The sequence below is a fragment of the Lepidochelys olivacea genome (assembly GCF_965140295.1).
Source record: "Lepidochelys olivacea isolate rLepOli2 genome assembly, chromosome: 28".
Taxonomy (NCBI): domain Eukaryota; kingdom Metazoa; phylum Chordata; order Testudines; family Cheloniidae; genus Lepidochelys; species Lepidochelys olivacea.
In genome coordinates, this window is record NC_140438.1 from 2,313,324 (window position 1) to 2,338,525 (window position 25,202).

At 62.0% G+C, this 25,202-nt stretch overlaps 1 protein-coding gene across 1 annotated transcript; it reads left to right on the forward strand.

Moving 5' to 3' along the window:
* The first annotated feature begins 93 nt into the window (after positions 1–93).
* On the forward strand, positions 94–23,722 carry POLR2A (RNA polymerase II subunit A). The gene is made up of 29 exons (XM_084616397.1): positions 94–299; positions 3,882–4,014; positions 4,331–4,467; positions 5,294–5,467; positions 6,593–6,874; positions 7,037–7,198; positions 7,653–7,873; positions 7,987–8,119; positions 8,604–8,728; positions 8,991–9,201; positions 9,304–9,513; positions 10,666–10,834; positions 11,499–11,593; positions 12,493–12,696; positions 13,460–13,682; positions 14,215–14,398; positions 15,169–15,340; positions 15,673–15,778; positions 16,533–16,738; positions 17,303–17,527; positions 17,616–17,862; positions 18,230–18,330; positions 18,444–18,548; positions 19,059–19,241; positions 19,988–20,191; positions 20,821–21,007; positions 21,294–21,407; positions 21,536–21,685; positions 21,769–23,722. The coding sequence occupies exons 1-29, from the start codon at positions 210–212 to the stop codon at positions 22,923–22,925; spliced, it is 5,910 nt and encodes a 1,969-aa protein (XP_084472523.1). The 5' UTR covers positions 94–209; the 3' UTR covers positions 22,926–23,722.
* The last annotated feature ends 1,480 nt before the right edge of the window (positions 23,723–25,202 follow it).

Sequence of the window (25,202 nt, forward strand, 5' to 3'; positions counted from 1 at the left end):
GGGACGGATCGGAGGGAGGGGTCCGGCGGCCGAGCGGGGTCGCGCGTGCGGGGGGGCGGGGGTGTGTGTCGAGGGGGACGGCCCCCCCCACCGGTTAAGCGGGGGTGGGACAAGCGGTCCGGTCGCGCGAAGCGGAGGGGGGCGCGGGGCGACGGTTCCTGCCGCCGGAGGAGGCCGCCGCGGCGCGCGGCCGCGTCACGTGATCCGCCATGCACGGGGGGCCGCCCTCCGGGGACAGCGCGTGCCCGCTGCGCACCATCAAGCGCGTGCAGTTCGGTATCCTCAGCCCCGATGAGATGGTGGGTGCCCGGGGGCAAAGGGGGGGGGTGCATGGCGCAGCGTAGGTGTATCTGGGGGTGCATGGGAGGTGGGGGGGTGCATTGCACCAGGGGGTGCGTTTGACAGTGTGTGTGTCTGGGGGTGCATTGCACAGCTTAGTGCTCTCTGGGGGTGCACTGGGGTTGTGCATTGCACTAGAGAGTGCATTGCACATTGGAGTGCTATTTGGGGGTGCACTGGGGTTGTGCATTGCAGTGCTATTTGGGGGGGTGTATGGGTGGTTGGGGGCTGCGCGTTGCACGAGAGAATGCATTTGACAGTGGAGTATCGGGGGTGCCTTGGGATTGTGGGGGGTGCCTTGGGATTGGGGGCTGTGCGTTGCACTAGAGAGCGTATTGCACAGCTTAGTGCTATCTGGGGGAGCTCTGGGGTTGTGCATTGCACTAGAGAGTGCATTGCAGTGCTATTTGGGGGTGTATGGGAGGTTGGGGGCATTTGACAGTGGAGTATCTGGGGGTGCATTGCACTAGAGAGTGCATTTGAGGGTGCATGGGTTGGGGGCTGTGCATGGTACTGGGGTGCATTGCACAGCGTAGTGATGTCTGGGGGTTCACTGGAGGTTTGGGGGAGCTGTGCACTAGGGGTTCCATTGCGCAGTGTAGTGGTATCTGGGAGTGCATTGGAGTGCGGGAAGCAGTGCAACGCACTGGAGGGTGCGTTGCACAGTGTGAAGGTGTGCAAGGGCTGTGCAAAATGTAATGTTTGGGGGTGCATTGGAGGGGGGATGCTGTGCATTGCACTGGGGGTGCATTACACAATGTAGTGCTGCTGAGGGACTTGCTGGATTGTGGGGAACTGCAGTGCACCTGGGGTACAGAGAGTGAGGGGCTGTGCAGTGAAATAGGGGTACGCTGCAGTGTTAGCTGAGGGCCTGCATTGCACAGTGATGCTGTTGGGGGGTGCATTGGAGTGAGCGACCATGGGGAGGGTGCTATGCACAGTGAGGGGGCATGTGGGGCCCTTGCAGTGTGCAAGGGGGGTGTATGTAACAAGATTGCAGAGACCTGAGGCCTCTTTGGTATTGTCTGCTTATAAATGGGGCATATGCAATACATTTGGGGTGACAAGCTTTAGGGGGGTGTGCCATGCATGTGGGGGAGTTGGGTTACACAGGGAGCGGATGAATGTGAGTTTGCAGGGAAAGGAGCAAGTTTGGGGAGTGGAAGTGGATTTGATTTAAATTAGTAGTCAGGAAGACTTGATTTAATCACGGTTTTCTGCATAAAAGTGCATTCTTGGTTGTTATAACCTTAATACATATTTTTCACAACTCAGAGATAGATGCAGTTTCATTTTTAGAAGGGTTACACAATACATTTTTAAACAGTGATTTATTTGGAAAACTTTTCAGAGGAGTTTTACAGCTATATCAGCAAATGGATAATTGGTTATTTCATTTATCAAAGGTAATTGAAGGAGATATATATGAAGTCGCTGGGAGGTGAACTATCTCCAATACAGCAGGTTAATCATTAATATTTGGAGGATTTTCTTGCCAGGCTGTATTAGGAGGAGAACATCACCAGACAGACATTTCAGTTGTTTTATTTAACTAAAACAACGACCTTAAGTAGTCTGGATTTTTTTCTTCAACAGCAGACAGATAATATTTTAACAAAACAAGCCTATGTCCCTCGCTTCTCACATTGATCTCCAGACTTCTTGTCCAGATCTATTCCACCCCAAACAACCTTGAACTTTTTAAAACTTTGCACTTTTAGAGAGAGGTAAGGGATTGACTCGGTCTACACAAATTTGCAGAGGGACAGTAGGGTTGAGGTCTGTTATTTCTCACCTTTATATATTTATTTGTTTAAAACAATTTTTGCTGTTAACAAGCATGTTACCTCTGGAGACACAAATCCACAGTCTGAGAACTTCAAAACTAAGCATCGCTGATGATATCTTCTAGACTGAGCACTGAGTCCAATTGGGTAGATAGGAAGATTAACCTCAATAATTGGTACAGAAGCCCCTGGAACCCCATAAGATTGGGTTCCTAATCCATGAATTATTGGAAGTCATTTACAAAATGTTTCTTAAACATGATTTGAATATATTGTTTCCTACTATAGAATTAGGATTTATAACCCCTATTTCATGATGAGATGTCTTTGAGCTATATAACATATCTTAATTCAAACTTTTTATCAAAAAAGTTTGATTTAAGTTTTAAAAAAATCTGATTTTTTTTTTACTTTTTATCCACCGTGGCATGCATACACTGGACTTGGGGTACACAGAACAGCTATGGGGTATGGGAAATTGACAGGGTGCATGACATGACTGGGGTGTGGAGGTGAAGGATACTTGTGGCTAGTAACCCAGTTGAGGGTGTGGAAAAGTGGGACCAAGTGTTGAGGTGTACAAATGGGAATGCTTGCGTCTGAGATAATGGGGGGTGCTATGGAACACAGGCTGAGACAGACAGACGTACGACGGTCGGGGCGAAATCAGGTGTTTTGTGCAGTTTGTTCCCAGGCTCTGGGAGCAACATAGATCTTTGTGACACTGTTGTGGTGTTATTTGGGGGCAGGGGGATATTTCACGCAGGTTGCATTGGTGTGCAGAGATCAATACACGGGGGATGGAGCTGGAGGCAGACAGGGAATCATGGTGCTAATATTTCTGGTTCAATTCCTTCGAAACATTTTTGGATGCGGTTTGCACAATGTCGTATTAACGGTCAGTTGAAAGTGATGCTACCAATTGATTTTAAAAATCAATTCCAAGTAATTTCAAGTGCTGTATCTCTCCTCAAATCCTGCCAAATTTTGTCATCTTCCTGCCACAGTTCAACATTTTCTACTGGTTTTTCTCGGCGCGGTTGCTGGTGTCGTTGGCCATACGAAAAGCCAATCGGCTCAAAAATCAGAAATGGTTTTATCACTCGTTTTCCCGGTGCAGTAATTTTCAAGCGCAGTTTGCAAGCGAAGGCAGTTCGAAAAATCGTAACCAAAAGAACTAGTCAGAAACCCAGAGTTCAGTTTTTGAAGTTTGTACACAGCTTCATTTTTAGGTTCATTTTTAGAACTTACCGGGAGCCACTAGATTTAGCTTTCTGAAGATCCTGACCTGATTTAGTTTGAAAGCCCTGGCAGGTTTAAAGCCGGAAGTTAATTATAGGTTGGTGCGGGGGTGGGAGGCTTAACAATGCAAATTAACCTGTGGAACTCCATGCCACATGAAATGGAGGCAGTCTTTACAAACTGCTAGGTGTTGACAGGAATCCTAGCCTGGGTTTCATAAGGATGCAAACCAGAGGGTAAAATGTCCTGCTCTCAGGCACTGATGGAGGTTAAGAAATTTAGCCCCAGGGCAAAATCCAGCATTTAGCTCTGGAGACAGGATAATTGGGATAGAGGTCGGGCCCATCATGAAACATCCTGGGCTTCTGATAATCCAGAAGCCCCCCACATGCACCGTCGCCCAGGCTGACAGCCCACCCTGCTGCCGTTCCAGCACCTGCCTCAGTTTCCCCTGTGTGTGGTGCCGCTTCCTGCACAAGCCTGACCCTCCATTTCCATTTTGCACCCTCCCAGAAACGGATGTCAGTGACGGAGGGGGGGATCAAGTACCCCGAGACGACGGAGGGGGGCCGCCCCAAGCTGGGGGGCTTGATGGATCCCCGGCAAGGAGTGATCGAGAAGACGGGCCGGTGCCAGACGTGTGCGGGTAAGACCGAAAGACCTCTCTCCTGACTGCGGTGTGGGGGAGATGCCAGCCTGGTGTCCCCTGGGGGCTGAGATCCCTGCCCCCCTGAACCTACCAGTCCCTGCCTTGGGGCCGGATGGGAGCTGGCGACCCCTAGAGGGGACAGGCCCCATTCCCCGCCCCATTCCCCACCCCCCTGAACTGTACACCCCAAAACCCAAACCTTCCCAGGCAGGCGGCTGCTGCGTTGGTTGACCAGCGCTGTTGGGTGCCCCCAGCGTCGGTGTTTCTGGGGTGCCATGGCCGCGGCGCTCACTGGGGGCCGCTCTCCCTGCAGGGAACATGACCGAGTGCCCGGGCCACTTTGGCCACATCGAGTTGGCCAAGCCCGTCTTCCACGTGGGCTTCTTGGGGAAGACCATGAAGGTGCTGCGTTGTGTCTGCTTCTTCTGCTCCAAGCTGCTGGTGGACTCGGTGAGCCGACCCGACTCCCCGCAGAGGCCAGGCCTCCCCCTCGTAGGCCTCCCTCTGATCTCCAGCCACCCTTGATCCCTGCCCGGCTGGATCGATTTCTTCACACAGACTTTTGAGGCGAAGTGGGGGCGGGTTCGCTGTGCTCGGGGCCCCAGGACAATTGTCCCCGCTTTGATTGCACCCCCCCCAACGGAAATCATCCCCTCCCCACCCTGAAATGAGTCCCTCATCCGCTCCCACTTCCTCTATAAGACCATACGCCGGCGGTCCCCAAACGTTTGAGGGTCACGCCCCCCGTTACCTCTGTCCACGCCTGGCGGGGAGCGGTGATGCAGATGGGTAAGGGGGCTGAGGCTGGGACTGGGAGGCTCTGGGGTGGGGTGGGCTTGTGCACAGGAGTAAGGAGGCTGGGGCCGGGGCCGGGAGCAGATCCGCGGCTCTGGGATAGGGTAAGGACTTGGACGGGGTAAGGGGGCTGGGGCGAAGCCTCGCAAGGGGCAGGAACGTGGCTTGGAGATGGGGTGGGGGGAATGAGGACGGGGTAAGGGGGCTGGGGCTGCAGCTGGGGGTGGGGCTGAGGCCAGGAGCAGGAATGCAGCGGTGGGGTGGGGGACATGGACAGGAGTAAGGGGGCTGGGGCTGCACCAAAGTTGGGGGCAGGGAGGGGCTAGGTGGCACTCCCTCCCCGCCATCCCCTGGACGTTTCTCCATGCCCCCCACACTTTGGGGACCTCTGCCATAGACCCATCCCCACCCACCTTGCCACACCCCTCACTGTGCATCTGTGGGTCCCTGGCTCACCCCCCGGTGTGTCTCCCCCATGCAGAACAACCCGAAGATCAAGGACATCCTAGGCAAGTCGAAGGGGCAGCCCAAGAAGCGCCTGACCCACGTCTACGACCTCTGCAAAGGCAAGAACATCTGCGAGGGCGGGGAGGAGATGGACAACAAATTCGGGGTGGAGCAGCCGGACGGCGACGAGGACCTGACCAAGGAGAAGGTAGAGAGGGGGTGACGGGTTGGGTCATAGAAACCCCCTTGGGAGCTACCACCTGATGTGCTGGAATTACCTCTGAGCCCGTTTTCCCTGCCAGCTTGGGACTCCAGAACCCTGCCTTGTTCAGGCAGACACACCAGCCTGCTACAGACCCAGGTCTGAACCACGCCCCCCAAAAGCTGCAGGCTTAACTGAAAACAGCTTAAGAAGTGTTCCCGTCTCCAACACCCAGATACCCGGCTCCCTATGGGATCCAAACCCCAAATAATTCCGTTTTACCCTGTATAAAGGTTATATATGTTAAATCATAGAATCCTAGAATATCAGGGTTGGAAGAGACCTCCGGAGGTATCTAATCCAACCCCCAGCTCAAAGCAGGACCAATCCCCAACTAAATCGTCATAAATTGTCCACGCTCTATAACACTGGTAGAGAGAGATGCACAGCTGTTTGCTCCCCCAGGAATTAATTGCTTGCTCTGGGTTCCTTAATAAGCAAAAGTGATTTTATGAAGTATAAAAAGTAGGATTTCAGTGGTTCCAAGTAGTAACAGACAGAACAAAGTAAATTACCAATCAAAATAAAACAAAGCCACCGCAAGTCTAAGCCTAATATAGTAGGAAACTGAATACAGGTAAATCTCACTCTCAGAGATGTTCCAATAAGCTTCTTTCACAGACTAGATTCCTTCCTAGTCTGGGCCCAGTCCTTCCCCTGGTACTGTCCTTGTTCCAGCTCAGGTGGCAGCTAGGGGATTTCTCATGACTGCAGCCCCTTTGGTTCTGTTGCACCTCCTTATATAGCTTTGGCACAAGGCGGGAATCCTTTGTCCCTCTCTGGGACCCCGCCCCTTCCTTCTAAATGGAAAAACACCTGGTTAAAGATGGATTCCAGTACCAGGTGACGTGATCGCATGTAAACAAGTAAACAGCCATCTACAGTCAATTGCCCTGGTTAATGAGAGCCATCAAGATTCCAAACGGCCATTAATGGCCCCCACTTTGCATAATTACAATAGGACGTCAGAGTTATATTTTATATTCCTAGGTTCAGGTACAAGAGTGATACATTCATACAAATAGGATGACCACGCTCATCCTGACCAGGACTCCCTCCCTCCCCCCGCAGGGTCATGGCGGCTGTGGGCGGTACCAGCCCCGCATCCGGCGCACCGGGCTGGAGCTCTACGCTGAGTGGAAACACGTCAACGAGGACTCGCAGGAGAAGAAAATCTTGCTCAGCCCGGAGCGGGTGCACGAGATCTTCAAGCGCATCTCGGACGAGGAGTGTTTCATCCTGGGCATGGAGCCCAAGTACGCCCGGCCCGAGTGGATGATCTGCACCGTCCTGCCCGTGCCCCCGCTCTCCGTCCGGCCCGCTGTGGTCATGCAGGGCTCAGCCAGGAACCAGGTTGGCCCCGGGCGGGAGTCAGGACTCCTGGGTTCTCTCCCTGGCGCTGGGAGGGGAGTGGGGGCTGGTGGGTTAGAGCAGGAGGGGCTGGGAGCCTGGACTCCTGGGTTCTCTCCCAGCGCTGGGCTGCTCCCTGACTCCCGCCGTCTCCCCCGCTCTCAGGACGATCTGACCCACAAGCTGGCGGACGTGGTGAAGATCAACAACCAGCTGCGGCGCAATGAGCAGAACGGGGCGGCCGCCCACGTCATCGCCGAGGACGTCAAGCTGCTGCAGTTCCACGTGGCCACCATGGTGGACAACGAGCTGCCCGGCCTGCCCCGGGTGAGCCCAGCTCTCCTAGCTGCGTTGGGAGCCGTGCAGTGCATGCTGGGACTTTTGTAGTCTGTGCCCCTGCCTTGTGCATGCTGGGGTTTGTCTTCATAGTCCTGCTCCTCTGCTCAGCCAATGAGAAAGCATTGCATGCTGGGGCTTTTACCCCATACGTTGGCAGTCCAACATATGTCTGGGCATCGTTGGCATGGCTTGTAATGAAAAGCTGCCTGCAGGACGGTGTCCTTGCTGGGCCAGTTGGACCAAGGTGCAGGAGTGCATGCTGGGATTCATAGTCTCTGGCTTGGCTTGAGGGCCAGCCTTGCATGCTGGGACTTGTAGTCTTGGTGGGCGGTACCTCCACATTAATGATGAGGGTGGTTGCTGCATGCCTTGCTTTACCCATTGCTCATGCTCTTGGGGAGCGTCCGAGCCCAGTTAACCCCCTCCTTTCTCCCCCCGGCAGGCTATGCAGAAATCGGGGCGTCCCCTCAAGTCCCTGAAGCAGCGGCTGAAAGGGAAAGAGGGGCGCGTGCGGGGGAACCTCATGGGGAAGCGGGTGGATTTCTCCGCCCGGACGGTCATCACCCCGGACCCCAACCTCTCCATCGACCAGGTGGGGGTACCCCGCTCCATTGCGGCCAACATGACCTTTGCTGAGATCGTCACGCCCTTCAACATAGACAGGTGGGGCAGCTGGCGAGCCTGGGGGGGTGGCGGGGCTGGGGGAGAGGGGGGACCAGCACCCCCCCCCCCACTAACACCTCTGCCTCTTCTCAACAACAACACCCCCCCGATAGGCTCCAGGAGCTGGTACGCAGGGGTAACAGCCAGTACCCGGGGGCCAAGTACATCATCCGAGACAACAGCGACCGCATCGACCTGCGCTTCCACCCCAAGCCCAGCGACCTCCACCTGCAGATCGGCTATAAGGTGGGTGTGGCTGGGGCCCAGGGGGCGGTCTGGCCCAGGGGGGACTTGAGTGCCCCCGGACCGGGGCGATGCCTGGCTTTCGGGGTGATCGTTTCCCTGGTCTGTCAGAGAACCTGCCCATGACCCTGGTGGGGGGGGGGTCTTAAAAGGAGGGGATGGAGAGGGTTCAGATTGGGGTGGGGGTGTGGTTCAGATTGGGGAAGGGGAGGGGATTTTGGGGGTGGTGGTTGGGGGAAGGGTGTTGGGAGGTGGGTCTCTGGGGCGGGGGGGTTGAGGGATGGGGTCTCTGGGGCAGGAGTGTGTTGGGCAGGTGGGATGGGGATGGGGGAGGAGTCTCAGGGGAGTTTGGCTGGGGAAGGGTGTGGGGATGGGATTTCTGGGGACAGGAGGCTGGGGGAGAGGGGCAGGGTCTGCGGGGCGCGGGTCACTTGGGTGCCTGGGGTGACCTGCCCCACTCACACCCTCCCCTCCCGTCCCCCCCCAGGTGGAGCGGCACATGTGTGACGGAGACATCGTGATCTTCAACCGGCAGCCCACGCTGCACAAGATGTCCATGATGGGGCACCGGGTGCGAATCCTGCCCTGGTCCACTTTCCGCCTCAACCTCAGGTGTGGGGGCCGCGGGCTGTACCCCTCCCCTCCACGCCTGAGCTTTCAATCCCCCCTGATCCGGGTGGCCCTGTGCCCCCCATGTGTGTGGGAGCCCCCCCAAGCTGGTGGGTGCAGGTGCAGTGTTGCGGGTCTGTTAACCCAGCCCTGATGTGACCCCGGCTGCTGTGAGGGGCTGATCTGCCAGGCAGAGCCACCCCACTCCCGGTAGCACTGGGTGGCATTCCCCACCCTCACGGGCTCCGTTCCCCTCCTCCCCCAGCGTGACCACCCCCTACAACGCCGACTTTGATGGGGACGAGATGAACCTGCACCTGCCCCAGTCGCTGGAGACGCGGGCGGAGATCCAGGAGCTGGCCATGGTGCCCCGCATGATCGTCACCCCCCAGTCCAACCGGCCTGTCATGGGCATCGTGCAGGACACCCTCACGGCCGTCCGCAAGTTCACCAAGCGAGACGTCTTCCTGGAGCGGGTGAGCGGGCGGCCGTGTGCGAATCCCCGGGGGTGGGGGGTGCTGGGCCAGGGGAGGGCTGGGCCAGCTTCCCCCCTGACACTCTCCCCCCCGTCTCGCCAGGGCGAGGTGATGAACCTGCTGATGTTCCTGTCCACCTGGGACGGCAAGGTGCCCCAGCCGGCCATCCTCAAACCCCGCCCGCTCTGGACGGGCAAACAGATCTTCTCCCTCATCATCCCGGGCCATATCAACTGCATCCGCACACACAGCACCCACCCCGATGACGAGGACAGCGGGCCCTACAAGCACATCTCACCCGGTGACACCAAGGTACTTGCCCAGGACAGGGTGACGGGTTCCCACCGGGGTGCCACTGAGCTCTCCCTTCACTGTGCCAGGCTCTCAAGCCCCTTCTCAGCAGACCCCCAGCTGTCGAATCTCAGAGTCTCCAATCGGCTCTCTGTGGAAGAACTCAGGTAGGGGATGCCCAGCGCTCCTGTGCGTGTGAACCCCAAATTATATTGGCTTGCACTATATAGACTGATCTGCACTGCGCAAGCTGAGAAAATGCACCCCCTCCCTCATGTGGCGGAGATGTACACCACTTTTTATATGAATTGCTGTCACGGAGTGGGAATGTTCTTAATGTTTTCTCTGACTACTGTGGAGGTGCCTCAGTTTCCCCTATGTTTTTCTTACATATTTAGGTGGTGGGATAAGGGTGTGTGATTGTTGTAGAGCCCTAGAGGGCAGGTGTGATGGAGTCTGCACAGAGAAAGGAGACAGGGTGTCAGCCAGGTAACTGATGGCCTGGCCCCCTTGTCTGCAGGGTGCCAACTGAAGGGGTTGGAGACAAAGATCAGGTGGACCCCTGGTCCTAGAAAGAGACAAAGGCCAGAGGAGAGGCTGGAGGGGGTTTCAGTTTGGAGCTAGCTGGGGAAACGGAAGAAGGCCCAGCACTGGGGTCTGGGCTCTCTACCCCCCAAGATGGACCTGACTGAGGGGTCCTGTTTTCTGTATCCATAAGCTCTGTTTTGAACTGTGTTCCTGTCTAATAAACCTTCTGTTTTACTGGCTGGCTGAGAGTCACAGTGAATTGCAGGGAGTAGGGAGTGCAGGGCCCTGACTCCCCCACACTCCATGACACTTGTGTACCCCAAATTATATTAGCTTGCGCTGTATAGAACCATCTGCATCACGCAAGCTCAGAAAATGCACCCCCTCTCTCATGTGGCGGGAGATATACACAGCTTTTGAAACGAACGAAAAATAACTGGATTGAACTACGAGAGGTAGATTTTAAATGATGATGATCGGAGATAGCGAACAGATCAAAGCAGATTCCCTTAGTAAATCAACAGTTTCCATTGCGTAGGGCTGTCTCTTGCAAGGTTTCTATTCCACCCGGTTCCTCGGCCTAGCCAAGCTTCACAACGTCCCATGCGCAGACGAGATCTGACTGTCCCACTCCGCTCCCGCCAGGTGATCGTGGAGAATGGGGAGCTGATCATGGGCATCCTGTGTAAGAAATCGCTCGGCACCTCGGCAGGCTCCCTGGTGCACATCTCCTACCTGGAGATGGGGCACGACACCACCCGCCTCTTTTATAGCAACATCCAGACCGTCATCAACAACTGGCTGCTCATCGAGGGTGAGTCCGGGGGGAGCCCCCCTGCCTTGTGCCCCAGGAGGCAGCTTCCCAGCCCCGAGCAGGTGCCGTGCTCCAGCGCCTTGTCGACGGGGCTCCTGCAGAAAGGAACTGGCCACTGCCAGGTGCTGCGGGGGTGACCAGGGATCCCCCATTGGGTGGGGCACTGCACGGACCCCTCCCAGACAGAGATCGGGGCCCCGTCAGGCACAGACAGAGTCCACGCACTGGACGCCTTCCAGTCTCTGAGACAAAGGGGGATCGCTCAATGTCAGGAAGGACCCTGATTTCCAGCCCCCTGGCTCTAACCACTAATTCCCACTCCCCTTCCAGAGCTGGGGGGAGAACCCAGGAGTCCCAGCTCCCAGCCCCCCTGCTCTAACCACCAGTCCTGGCTCCCAGCCCCCCCTGCTATAACCCACCAGCCCCCACTCCCCACCCTGAGCTGGAGAGAGAACCCAGGCGTCCTGGCTCCCAGCTCCCCCTGGCCCCCCGCTCTAACCACCAGCCCCCACTCTCCTCCCAGAGCCGGGGAGAGAACCCAGGCATCCTGGCTCCCAGCCCTATTCTAATGACTTCTTTCTGGAGGTGGGTCATGAGCCTTGGGAGACCAGATCTGGGGTGTGGGGGACCGGGTCTGACTCTACTGTCCCCCCCACCCCCCCAGGTCACACCATCGGCATTGGGGACTCCATCGCTGACGCAAAGACATACCAGGATATTCAGAACACCATCAAGAAAGCCAAGCAGGATGTCATAGAGGTGCCAGGGATGGGGGGGCGGGATTGGGGAAGGGGGAGCCAGCCTGGCCCCTTTGTGCTGGGGTGGGGGGGGCAGTGGGGGTCTGGGGTTGGGGCATGGTGGATGGGTTCTGGGGGCTGTGGGGGGTCTGCAATTTGGGGGGCTGGGTTTTGGGGTGAGGGTTGGGGAGGTGATGGAGCTGGGTTGGGGGGGCTGTTTTTTGGGGGATTGTGGGGGACGGAGGATAGGTTGTGGTGGGCTAGGTATGGGGGTTGGCAGAGGGGTTTTGAGGATGGACTGGGGGGGGGCTGGGTTTGGCGGTAGTGGAGGGATGTGGAGACTGGGTTTTGGCCGCTGTGGGGGCCTGGGTTTGGGGGCAGTGGAGGGGGTGGAGGTTGGGTTTGGGGGGCTGGGTTTCAGGGGGGCTGGGTTTGGGCATAGTAGAGGGTCGCGGAGACTGGGTTTCCGGGGCTGTGGGCATCGGGGTTTCCGGGGGGCTGGGTTTGGGGGCAGTGGAGGGACGCGGAGACTGGGTTTCCGGGGCTGTGGGCATCGGGGTTTCCGGGGGGCCGGGTTTGGGCATAGTAGAGGGACACGGAGACTGGGTTTCCGGGGCTGTGGGCATCGGGGTTTCCGGGGGGCCGGGTTTGGGGGCAGTGGAGGGACGCGGAGACTGGGTTTCCGGGGCTGTGGGCATCGGGGTTTCCGGGGGGCTGGGTTTGGGGGCAGTGGAGGGACGCGGAGACTGGGTTTCCGGGGCTGTGGGCATCGGGGTTTCCGGGGGGCTGGGTTTGGGGGCAGTGGAGGGACGCGGAGACTGGGTTTCGAGGGCTGGGATCAGCCCGCCAGAGGCCCCAGTGGGAGCAGGGCTAGCGGTGGGTTTTAGGGGCCCCCGCCTCTCACCCCGTGCCGCTCCACAGGTGATTGAGAAGGCTCACAACAACGAGCTGGAGCCCACGCCGGGCAACACGCTGCGGCAGACCTTCGAGAACCAGGTGAACCGCATCCTGAACGACGCCCGCGACAAGACCGGCTCCTCCGCCCAGAAGTCCCTGTCCGAGTACAACAACTTCAAATCCATGGTGGTGTCGGGGGCCAAGGGCTCCAAGATCAACATCTCGCAGGTGGGTGCTGCTGGCCTGGCTGGGGCTAGAACCCACGGAGTGGGAGGGGCCTTCTTCCAGCCCCGCCTCCTGGGTTGGGAAGGTGGGAGTGGGCAGGGTCTTCTCTGAGCCCTGCCCCCTGCGTTGGGATGGTGGGAGGGGCCTTCTCCCAGCCCTGCCCCTGGGTTGGGAAGGTGGGAGTGGACAGGGCCTTTTTCTAGCTCTGCCCCTGGTTTGAGAAGGTGGGAGGGGCCTTCTCCCAGCCCCACCCCCTGGGTTGAGGGCGGGGCTCTCAGACAGCCCCTCCCACCCAGTGGTAGCTTATCACCATGTCTCTAGTCTCTCTTAGGATCTATAGGGCTGGGTGTGCGGGGAAAAGCATCATGGAAGCCTCCAGACAGATTTGGGGAACCATGTGTGCAGAGCTGGGGGAACCCCTCTGTCCGGACCTGGGGAACCCCCAGAATGGGATTTGTTCAGGTCCCTCGGTCCCAGCTGCGGATTACGGTCAGCAGGGACCTGTGAAGTCCCCCGGCACAATGTGGGGGCCTGATCTTGGTGTGCGGGGATCCATCCCACAGGGCCAATGGGTGAGAGCTGAGACTTGGGGGGGGGGGGGCTGGGTGAAGGGGGGAGACCCAGGCCTGGCTTGGCCAGTGGGGTATCACCTCAAGTGAAATGGGGGGCCCCCAAGAGACAGGCTGGGGAAGCCCCAGCTCTTGGGGGTGCCGGGACCAGGGTTGGCACTGGGGTCACTTTTCCTGCCCCTCCCTTCCCCCCCCAGGTCATTGCCGTGGTGGGCCAGCAGAACGTGGAGGGGAAGCGCATCCCGTTCGGGTTCAAGCACCGGACGCTGCCCCACTTCATCAAGGACGACTACGGCCCCGAGAGCCGGGGCTTCGTGGAGAACTCCTACCTGGCCGGCCTGACGCCCACCGAGTTCTTCTTCCACGCCATGGGCGGGCGCGAGGGCCTCATCGACACGGCCGTCAAGACAGCCGAGACCGGTGAGCGGCTGCCGCGGGGGGCAGGGGCGCTGTGGGGCGGGGGGCACTCTCCCCTGGCAGGCAGGGCTGGCCCCCGGGTGGCCCCTCTGTCACTGAGATGCTGCGACAAGCTGCAAACCCCTCCAGGTCCTGCGCTCACACAAATGCTCACACCTGGCTGAGTTTACACTAAGGCTTTTCACCAGCCACTGGATGGTGAGGCTCCAGCCAATTCCCACCCCGCCCAGCCAAGGACCCCGTCCTGCCCCGGTTAGAGGCCCGACCCAGAAATCCCTCCGGCTGGGACCCACCTCCCTGGTTCAGTCTTTGTTCCCCAGACGGGTGTCGAGTTGTGGGGGGAGCTTCCCCGTTTTTTTTACAGCTTCTTCCCGCTTGCTGGGAAGACCCTTTGCCGGAGTCAGTGTCCCTTGTGTACTGAGAACTTGTGGCTGGTGAATATGGGGGTGCCAGGGTGCTGCTTGCGGGTATCTAGCTGGCAGAGCCCGTGCCGTTGGGCGCCCCCCCATGCTGACACCCACTTCCCCGTCCCCAGGGTACATCCAGCGGCGGCTGATCAAATCCATGGAGTCGGTGATGGTGAAATACGACGCCACCGTACGCAACTCCATCAACCAGGTGGTGCAGCTGCGGTACGGGGAGGACGGGCTGGCCGGGGAGAGCGTCGAGTTCCAGAACCTGGCCACCCTCAAGCCCTCCAACAAGGCCTTCGAGAAGAAGTGAGCGAACCTCGCCCTGTGCGTGTGGGGTGCCATTCCCCGCCTCCCCTCCGCCCCAGAGGTGGCTGCATCTTAGTGCCAGGCGAGGGGTCCCTGTGTCACCGGCCGCTCCGCCCCAGAGGTGGCTGCATCTTAGTGCCAGGCCAGGGGTCCCTGTGTCACCAACCGCCCCGCCCCAGAGGTGGCCGCGTCTCGGTGCCGGGTGTGGGGTCCCCTTGTCACCAACCGCCCCGCCCCAGAGGTGGCCACCTCTCAGTGCCAGGTGAGGGGTCCCTGCGTCACCAGCCGCTCCACCCCAGAGGTGGCTGCATCTTAGTGCCAGGCCAGGGGTCCCTGTGTCACCAGCCGCTCCGCCCCAGAGGTGGCTGCATCTTAGTGCCAGGCGAGGGGTCCCTGTGTCACCAACCGCCCTGCCCCAGAGGTGGCCACCTCTCAGTGCCAGGCGAGGGGTCGCTGTGTCACCCGCCGCTCCACCCCAGAGGTGGCCGCGTCTCGGTGGTGGGTGAGGGGTCCCCGTGTCACCAACTGCCCCGCCCCAGAGGTGGCCGCCTCTCAGTGCCAGGCGAGGGGTCGCTGTGTCACCAGCCGCCCTGCCCCAGAGGTGGCCGCATTGTGGTGCAGAAGCGTACGTTTGGGAGTACGGGTGGGGAAAGGTTACAGAGGGAGGGGTGTGGGGGTGCAGGGAGCAGCTCCGATGGGTGGGTGGGAGTGTGGGGCAGAGAACCCCCCCCCGCAGCTCTCACTCCTGGCCCTTCTCCCCCCTCCCTCAGGTTCAAGTTTGATTACACCAACGAGCGGGCCCTGCGGCGCACCCTGCAGGAGGAGATGGTGAAGGACATCCTGAGCAACGCGCACATCCAGAACGAGCTGGAGAGGGAGTTTGAGAAGATGCGCGAGGACCGCGAGGTGCTACGGGTCATCTTCCCCACCGGCGACAGCAAGGTGAGCAGGTCAGCGCGGGACCCAGGAGTCCCGGCCCCCCTCCTCTGACCCACCAGCCCCCATCCCTCTCCCAGAGCCGGGGAGAGAACCCAGGAGTCCTGGCTCCCAGCCCCCGGCTCTAACCACTAGCCCCTACTCCCCTCCCAGAGTGGGGGGGAGAACCCAGGCGTCCGGGCTCCCAGTCCCCCCTCCTCTTAACTCTAAACCTCAGGACCTGGCAGCGTGGGGCTAGGCTCTGGATTGTGCCATGTGCTGAGCCCCCAGCAGTGGGGTATGGGGGGGGCTGGATCTGGACTGGACCATGTGCTGAGCTGCTGTCCCGTCCCCCCCAGGTTGTCTTGCCCTGCAACTTGCTTCGCATGATCTGGAACGCCCAGAAGATCTTCCACATCAACGCACGCCTGCCCTCCGACCTGCACCCCATCAAGGTGGTGGAAGGTGGGTCTTCCCCCCCCCGGCCCCGTCGAGGGGCCAGCCGGCCCCATGGCATACTGGGACAGCCTGGGGAGTTGGGGGGGGTTCCTCTGTGGGGACCCTGAAACTGACCTGGGGGGTGTTGCAGGACCAGTGGGTCTGACCTTTGGGGGTGTGGGAATACCCACCTGGAGGGGCCTCTTCCAGGTGGGGGGAGGATAGAGGCCTCGGGGGCCCGTGGTCTGATCCGGTGCTGGGGGGGGGGGGGAGTCTACCCCTCTGGTCCAATCCAGTGCCAGGGCTGGGGGGCCTACCGGACTGGAAGGGGCCAATGGTCTCGTCTGATCTGTGGGTGGGGGAGGATACCAGCCTTGGGGGCCTGTGGACTGATGCAAGACTCCGGGGGGGGGGTGCTGGCCTGGAGGGGCCCAGGCTTCAATCCAGGGGGTGCTGGCCTAGGGGGCCCAAGGTCCAGTCCAGGGGGGTCTGCTGGCTTGGGGAGGGCCTGGGGTCTGGTCCAATGCGGGGTGGGGAAGGGTGTCTGGTCTGCTCTGATCTGATCCGGGTGAGGGGAGGATACAGGCCTGGGGTGCCCATGGGCAGATCTGGGGGGCGGGGGGACTGTACCGGCCATGGGGCGGATACAGGGGGCAGTGTACCACCCTGAGGGGCCCGTGAGCGGCGCTGGAGGGCAGGTGGGGAGTGTACCAGGCTGGGGCGGTTCCGGGGGTGTTAGGGTGACCCTGGGGTGTGTCTGATGCTGCCCCCCCACCCCCAGGCGTGAAGGAGCTGAGCAAGAAGCTGGTGATCGTGAACGGGGACGACCCGCTGAGCCGGCAGGCCCAGGAAAACGCCACCCTCCTCTTCAACATCCACTTGCGCTCCACCCTCTGCAGCCGGCGCATGGTGGAGGAGTTCCGGCTCAGCGGGGAGGCCTTCGACTGGCTGCTGGGCGAGATCGAGTCCAAGTTCAACCAGGCCATCGTAAGTGCCGGGGGCGGGCGGAGGCGGGGCCGGGGTGGGCAGACATGGGCTGGGGCGGGCGGGACGCTGGTGGGAGATGGGCCCGTGGGGTTGGTCTGGCCAGGGGGAGATGGGGCCGGTGCGGGCGGGATGCCCGAGGGAACGGGGGGGGGATGAGGCGGGGCCGGTGCGGGCGGGATGCCCGAGGGAACGGGGGGGGGACGAGGCGGGGCCGGTGCGGGCGGGATGCCCGAGGGAACGGGGGGGGGACGAGGCGGGGCCGGTGCGGGCGGGATGCCTGAGGGAACGGGGGGGGGGACGAGGCGGGGCCGGTGCGGGCGGGACGCCCGAGGGAACGGGGGGGGGACGAGGTGGGGCCGGTGCAGGCGGGATGCCCGAGGGAACGGGGGGGGGACGAGGCGGGGCCGGTGCGGGCGGGATGCCAGAGGGAACGGGGGGGGGGACGAGGCGGGGCCGGTGCGGGCGGGATGCCAGAGGGAATGGGGGGGGGACGAGGCGGGGCCGGTGCGGGCGGGGCCGGTTCCTCCCTCTCTCCGGTTCTGACACCGTCTCCCCCTCCCGCAGGCTCACCCTGGCGAGATGGTGGGCGCCCTGGCGGCCCAGTCGCTGGGCGAGCCCGCCACCCAGATGACCCTGAACACCTTCCACTACGCCGGCGTCTCGGCCAAAAACGTCACCCTGGGCGTGCCCCGCCTCAAGGAGCTCATCAACATCTCCAAGAAACCCAAGACGCCCTCCCTCACCGTCTTTCTGCTGGGGCAGTCCGCCCGGGACGCCGAGCGGGCCAAGGTAATGCCGCGGGGCTCTGGCGTTGCTCGGGGGGCCATCGGGGGGAGGCTGTGTGGGGTCCCCCTTACCCCGTCTCTCTCCCCCGCAGGATATCCTGTGCCGGCTGGAGCACACGACCCTGCGCAAGGTGACGGCCAACACGGCCATCTACTACGACCCCAACCCGCAGAGCACGGTGGTGGCGGAAGACCAGGAGTGGGTCAACGTCTACTACGAGATGCCCGACTTCGACGTGAGCCGCATCTCGCCGTGGCTGCTGCGCGTCGAGCTCGACCGCAAGCACATGACCGACCGCAAGCTCACCATGGAGCAGATCGCCGAGAAGATCAACGCCGGTGAGGGGGCCGGGGGGCGACGTGCGGGGCCCATCTTCCCCCCCCCACCACACACACCGAGGTGGCAGGAGCCTTCATGCTATCCCAGCCGGGGGGGGCAGAGATGTGTTCCTCACCCCCCAAGCTCGGATTGGAGGCAGACTCCAGTCCACTCTCATGCTTCAAGGCTGCAGCCTACAGGGGTCAGGAAGTATTTATGGGAAATCAGGCACCCATGTGAAGTTTTTTTCCCCACCTTCCTCTGAAGAATCAGAGCTCACCCCACAGTGGTAGATGGGTTATGGGGTGGGGAGCCTCTCTGGGGAAAGGGGGTCTGACCCATGGCGGGAAGCAGGCTGCGGCTGACGGCTCCCCCTCTCCGCCGCAGGCTTCGGGGATGACTTGAACTGCATCTTCAATGACGACAACGCGGAGAAGCTGGTGCTGCGGATCCGCATCATGAACAGCGACGAGAACAAGATGCAGGAGGTGGGTGCCCGGGGCGGGGGGGGCATCCGGCCTCTCCCAGCTGCGGGGGGGGAGCACGAGGGGGGGGGGCCGCTGGCTGAAGCTAACCCGGCCCCTCTCCCCGTGTGGCGCAGGAGGAGGAGGTGGTGGACAAGATGGACGACGACGTTTTCCTTCGCTGCATCGAGTCCAACATGCTGACGGACATGACGCTGCAGGGCATCGAGCAGATTAGCAAGGTGAGGGGCCTCCGCCGGCCCCGGGGGGGCTAGGCCGGCCCCGGGGCACCCTGGGTAACTGGGCCACAGCTGGGGAGTTACAGACGGTGCACTCTGCGGCAGGAGCCGGGCAAAGGGCTCGGTAGGGGGCGCTCTCTCGGTGCCCACCGCCACGGATGTGAAACCAGGGTCCGCATCAGTGAACCCCACTGAACCCCCCCCCCTGGGCCTGTCACATCAATCCGGGTGTGAACCCTGGTGTCCTGGCCCCCGCCCCCCGTCTCGGGGGAATCCCGTTAGGTCACTCCCTGTCCTCCCCTGCAGCTTCAGTTGCACCATGTCCTTCACTTCCTGTCCTAAACTACTGGTACCATGTCTGTGCGGCTGTTCAACCCACGGCCCACCCCAGCAGCAGCTTCATTTCAACAAAGGGATCCCCAGAGGTGGCCGCATCTCGGCGCCGGGCGAGGGGTCCCTGCCTGGCCCCCTGGGGGCGCAGTGTTGACCTCCCCTGTGCCCCCACCCCCCCAGGTGTACATGCACCTGCCCCAGACGGACAACAAGAAGAAGATCATTATCACGGAGGACGGGGAGTTCAAGGCCCTGCAGGAGTGGATCCTGGAGACGGACGGGGTCAGCCTCATGAGGGTGCTGAGCGAGAAGGACGTGGACCCCGTGCGCACCACCTCCAATGACATCGTCGAGATCTTCACCGTGAGTCCGGACGCCTGGGTTCTCTCCCCGGCGCTGGCGGGGGAGTGGGGGCTGGTGGGTTAGACGGGGGGGGCGGGCTGGGAGCCAGGACTCCTGGGTTCCATCTCCAGCAGGGGAGTGGGGTCTAGTGGTTACAGCAAGGGGGGCTGGGAGCCAGGACTCCTGGGTTCTCTCCCTGGCTCTGGGAGTGGGGGCGAGCAGGGGGGGCTGGGAGCCAGGACTCCTGGGTTCCATCTCCAGCAGGGGAGTGGGGTCTAGTGGTTACAGCAAGGGGGGCTGGGAGCCAGGACTCCTGGGTTCTCTCCCCGGCTCTGGGAGTGGGGGCGAGCAGGGGGGGCTGGGAGCCAGGACTCCTGGGTTCTCTCCCTGGCTCTGGGAGGGGAGTGGGGGATGGTGGGTTAGAGCAGGGGGGGCTGGGAGCCAGGACTCCTGGGTTCCATCTCCAGCAGGGGAGTGGGGTCTAGTGGCTACAGCAAGGGGGGCTGGGAGCCAGGACTCCTGGGTTCTCTCCCCGGCTCTGGGAGTGGGGGCGAGCAGAGGGGGCTGGGAGCCAGGACTCCTGGGTTCTCTCCCCGGCTCTGGGAGTGGGGGCGAGCAGGGGGGGCTGGGAGGCAGGGGGCTGGCGGGTTGCAGCAGGGAGGGCTGGGGGGAGACCCTGCAGGATCTGGGCCCGTTGCCCGCCCCCGCAGAGGGGGCACCATGCTCGGCGGGCTCTGGTGACCCCCCCCCCCCCCGCCCTCCCCCAGGTGCTGGGCATCGAGGCGGTGCGCAAGGCCCTGGAACGGGAGCTTTACCACGTCATCTCCTTCGACGGCTCCTACGTCAACTACCGCCACCTGGCGCTGCTGTGCGACACCATGACCTGCCGCGGGCACCTCATGGCCATCACCCGGCACGGGGTCAACCGCCAGGACACCGGCCCCCTCATGAAGTGCTCCTTCGAGGAGACGGTGAGCCGGGGCCCTCCTGCAGGGGGCGCTGTGCGGGGGGGAGCGCCCGGCTCTTCCGGCCCCGGCCTCTCCTGGCAGCGGGGCTGGCGATGGGGAGGTCTCCCGGCTACCGCAGTCCCAGCCCCTTTCAGCAGGGGGCCCTGTGGGGCAGGAGGGCTGGCTGTGGGGGAGCTCCTGGCTATTCCAGCCCTGGGCTGTCCCAGCAGGGGGTGCTGTGGGGCGGGGGGCTGCCTATGGGGGGGTCTTCTGGCTACCCCAGTCCCAGCCCCTTTCAGCAGGGGGCCCTGTGGGGCAGGAGGGCTGGCTGTGGGGGAGCTCCTGGCTCTTCCAGTCCCGGCCTCTCCCAGCAGGGGACGCTGTGGGGCAGGAGCGCTGGCTGTGTGGGATGCTCCCAGTTTCTCCAGTCCCAACCCCTCCCAAAAGGGGGTGCTGTGGGGAGTGGGGCAGGGTGCTGGCTGGGGTGGGGGGGTCCCGGCTACCCCAGTCTCAGCAGGGGGTGCTGTGGGGAGGGGGCTGGCTGTGGGGGGAGCTTCTGGCTATTCCAGCCCTGGCCTCTCCCAGCAGGGGGCGCTGTGGGGGGTGCTCCCGGCTCCACCCCTGATGCCCCGGCTCCCCGCCGCCCCCTGCAGGTGGACGTGCTGATGGAGGCGGCGGCCCACGGGGAGAGCGACCCCATGAAGGGGGTGTCGGAGAACATCATGCTGGGCCAGCTGGCGCCTGCTGGCACCGGCTGCTTCGACCTGCTGCTGGACGCCGAGAAGTGCAAATACGGCATGGAGATCCCCACCAACATCCCCGGGCTGGGCGTGGGCGTCCGTGAGTACCCGCCGGGGGCGGGCTGGGGGGATAGAGCAGGGGGGCTGGGAGGCAGGACGCCTGGGTTCTCTCCCCGGCGCTGGGAGCGGGCTGGTGGGTGACAGCAGAGGGGGCTTGGAGGCAGGACGCCTGGGTTCTCTCCCTGGCGCTGGGATGGGAGTGAGGGCTGGTGGTTAGAGGAGGGGGCTGGGAGCCAGGATGGCTTTTGGGGGGCAGTGGGGCGGGGGGATGTCCCTCCGTCACCCCGCTCCTGTCGGCTCTAACATTTTGCTCTCCTTCCCCACAGCCACCGGCATGTTCTTCGGCTCGGCCCCCAGCCCCATGGGGGGGATGTCGCCCGCCATGACCCCCTGGAACCTGGGGGCCACCCCGGCCTACGGAGCCTGGTCCCCGAGTGTCGGTGCGTGGCGGGGTGGGGGTGGAGTTATCCCTTTGTGGGCAGTGGATTGGTTCTGCCTCCCCCCCTTTACTCCCAGTCGGGGGTGAAATTGACTCTGCTAACCCGCCCCTCTTTGTCGCCCCCCACAGGCAGCGGCATGACCCCCGGCGCTGCCGGTTTCTCCCCCAGCGCCGCCTCCGATGCCAGCGGTTTCAGCCCGGGCTATTCCCCGGCGTGGTCCCCCACCCCTGGCTCGCCCGGCTCCCCGGGGCCCTCCAGCCCCTACGTCCCATCGCCAGGTGAGTGTCGGGGCTTGGCCCGTGTCCCCCGCCCCCCGGCGCGCTCCCCCGCCTCTAACGGCGCCTCTTCCTCTGCCCCACAGGTGGGGCCATGTCTCCCAGCTACTCCCCGACGTCGCCGGCTTACGAGCCCCGCTCGCCCGGAGGGTACACGCCCCAGAGCCCCAGCTACAGCCCCACGTCCCCCTCGTACAGCCCCACGTCCCCCTCCTACTCTCCCACCAGTCCCAACTACAGCCCGACCAGCCCTAGCTACAGCCCCACATCGCCCAGCTATAGCCCGACCAGCCCTAGCTACAGCCCCACATCGCCCAGCTACAGTCCGACCAGCCCTAGTTACAGCCCCACCAGCCCCAGCTACAGTCCGACCAGCCCCAGTTACAGCCCCACGTCCCCCAGCTACAGCCCGACAAGCCCAAGCTACAGCCCCACATCGCCTAGCTACAGCCCCACTAGCCCTAGCTACAGCCCGACGTCGCCTAGCTACAGCCCCACTAGTCCAAGCTACAGCCCGACGTCCCCCAGCTACAGTCCCACCTCGCCCAGCTACAGTCCGACCAGCCCCAATTACAGCCCGACGTCCCCCAACTACACCCCCACCAGCCCCAGCTACAGCCCCACGTCACCCAGCTACAGCCCCACCAGCCCCAACTATACCCCGACCTCGCCAAACTACAGCCCCACCTCTCCCAGCTACAGCCCGACGAGTCCCAGCTACAGCCCGACATCACCGAGCTACTCGCCCTCCAGTCCCCGCTACACCCCGCAATCGCCAACCTATACCCCCAGTTCGCCCAGCTACAGCCCCAGCAGCCCCAGCTACAGCCCGACCAGTCCCAAGTACACCCCGACCAGCCCCTCCTACAGCCCCAGCTCGCCTGAGTACACCCCGACTTCCCCCAAGTACAGCCCCACCTCCCCCAAGTACAGCCCCACCTCCCCCAAGTACAGCCCCACGTCGCCGACCTACAGCCCAACAACCCCCAAGTACAGCCCCACCTCGCCAACTTACTCCCCGACCTCCCCCGTCTACACCCCGACCTCCCCCAAGTACTCCCCGACCTCGCCCACCTACAGCCCCACCTCGCCCAAGTACAGCCCCACCTCCCCCACCTACAGCCCCACCTCGCCCAAGGGCTCGACCTACTCCCCAACTTCACCCGGCTACAGCCCCACCTCGCCGACCTACAGCCTCACCAGCCCGGCCATCAGCCCCGACGACAGCGACGAAGACAACTGAGGGGGCGGCGTGCCTGCGTCCTTGCAGTGCGGGGGCGCGTGAGCCAATTAAATGGGGGGGGTGGGCAGGGAGGAGACCTGTTGCAATCAGGAGTGTCTGATCTTTTTGGGGGGGGGAGTGGTCACCCCAGGAAATACGAGGGGCCAGGACTGGTTGATCTCCATCGGGGTAGACCGGGGGGATGACCCCCACCTTAAATTCCTTACTGGGCAATCCAAGGGGGGCAGGAATATGGGGGGGGCATGGATTCATGACCCCCCAAAAAACAGGGCAAGATTGTGCCTCCTGTTTTAATTCTCTTTGTAGATACATTTAGACTACCTAGCCAGCGGGGTGGGGGGGGTCACATTGCTGCCCCCCTCCTGGCGTGATACCGCCAGGACTGCGAGCGGCGTTCCGTTACCTTCGTTTAAGCCTTTTCTCCCGGCGCTTGGAGCTGTTTGTTTTGTTAGGTGTGTCGGTTCATATTCCGCCCCCCCACCCCCACCCCCCCGGCGACGTGAGCGCCGATTTTAACCAGCGTAGAAAATCTCGGGGGGACGGTTACGGGGACGCCTGATTGCTCTGGACTTTTAATCAAACTTCCCTCTAGCGCTGTTTGTGTGTGTGTGTGTGGGGGGGGGTCTCGGTTGCTCCCCAGTTCCACCCACCCATGCCGGGGGGGGGTGAATAACCGATTGTAAATGACCCCCCCCCCCAGCTTCTATGATTTTTTTTTTGTCTTAACTTGACTTCCCTGTGTGGAGGGAGAAATAACTGTACCTTTGTGAGGGAAATAAACGTTTTAGTAATTTTGATCAAGGTGCGTTTGTGTCTGTAAGCAGGGGGTGGGGTGGGCAAACCGAGTGGGTGCTAGAACCCAGGAGTCCTGGCCCACTAGACCCCCCCCCGCTCTAACCACTAGCCCCTATGCCCCTCCCAGAGCTGGGGAGAGAACCCAGGAGTCCTGGCTCCCAGCCCCACCCCTAGCTCCCCAGACCCTACTCCCCTCCCAGAGCTGGGGAGAGAACCCAGGAGTCCTGGCTCCCAGCCCCCCTCCGCTCTAACCCACCAGCCCCCACTCCCCTCCCAGAGCTGGCGAGAGAACCCAGGTGTCCTGGCTCTCAGCGACCCCCTGTGTGTCAGGAATGAGTTCTGGGCTTATAGCCCTTCATGCCTGCTCTTACTGCCTCAGTTTCCCCAGGGGTAACAACAAGAGCCTCCCCCTCCTGCCTTCTGCAGCAGGGCTGAAAGGGGCCTTGGACTGGAGCTGTCTCAGGCGGGCCAGGAATCGAACCCGGGACAACTGCTCGGAAGGCAGCGGCGCTCCCCACTATCCCGCGCCCGCAGGCTGGCAGGCGGTGGGCACCGGCCTGGCCAGGCACCGTGCAAGGAGCTGTTCCCCTCACCTGGCTGCGGGCAAAGCCCGAATCCCCGGGGGCGGGGGGGCGAGCCGGCTCCTGGCAGGGGTTGGATTTGAACCCCCTGTCCCCGGAGGGACCAGGGCTGTGCCTTAAACTGCTCGGCCTTGCTCCCATGGGGTCTGGCTTCATAGAAGGGGGATGTGTGGGGCTGAGAGAGTGTGCAGAGTGGGGGGCAGGGGAAAAGGCGGGGGGGTCGTTCCAGACACCAAAAAATCTCAGGACTCCTGGGTTCTGTCCCTGGTTCTGGGAGGAGAGTGGGGGCTGGGTTAGAGGAGGAGGGGCTGGGAGCCAGGACTCCTGGGTTCTCTTCCCAGCTCAGGGAGGGGAGTGACGTTCAGTGGTTTGGGCAGGGGAGTGGTGAGCCAGGACAGAACCCAGGAGTCCTGGCTCCAGGAGGGGAGTGAGATTAGAGCCGGGGGGCTGGGAGCCAGGACTCCTGGGTTCTCTCCCCAGCTCTGGGAGGGGAGTGGGGTCCAGTGGTTAGAGTGGGGGGCAGGGCTCCTGGGTTCTGCCCCTAGTGCTGGGTGGGGAGTGGGTTGGACCTCGGACTCCTGGGTTTTGTGCCTACCTTGGAGGCTTTGGGGGAAGTGCCTGTCTTGTTGTGCCTCAGTTTCCCCACTGGAAACTGAAACGGGGCTGGAGGCAGCGTTCGGGCAGGGCCCGGTTCCGGTCGAACTCTCTGGGATCCCCCACGTCCTTGACCGGTCTTGGGGGGCAGGAAGAGACGATTCCCCACGGATTTCACCCCAACACACAGCCTGTTCTCCACCCAGCTGTGGGAGGGGAGTGGGGGCTGGCGGGTGAGAGCAGCGAGGGCTGGGCGCCAGGACTCCTGGGTTCTCTCCCCGGCTCTGGGAGCAGACTGGGGGCTGCG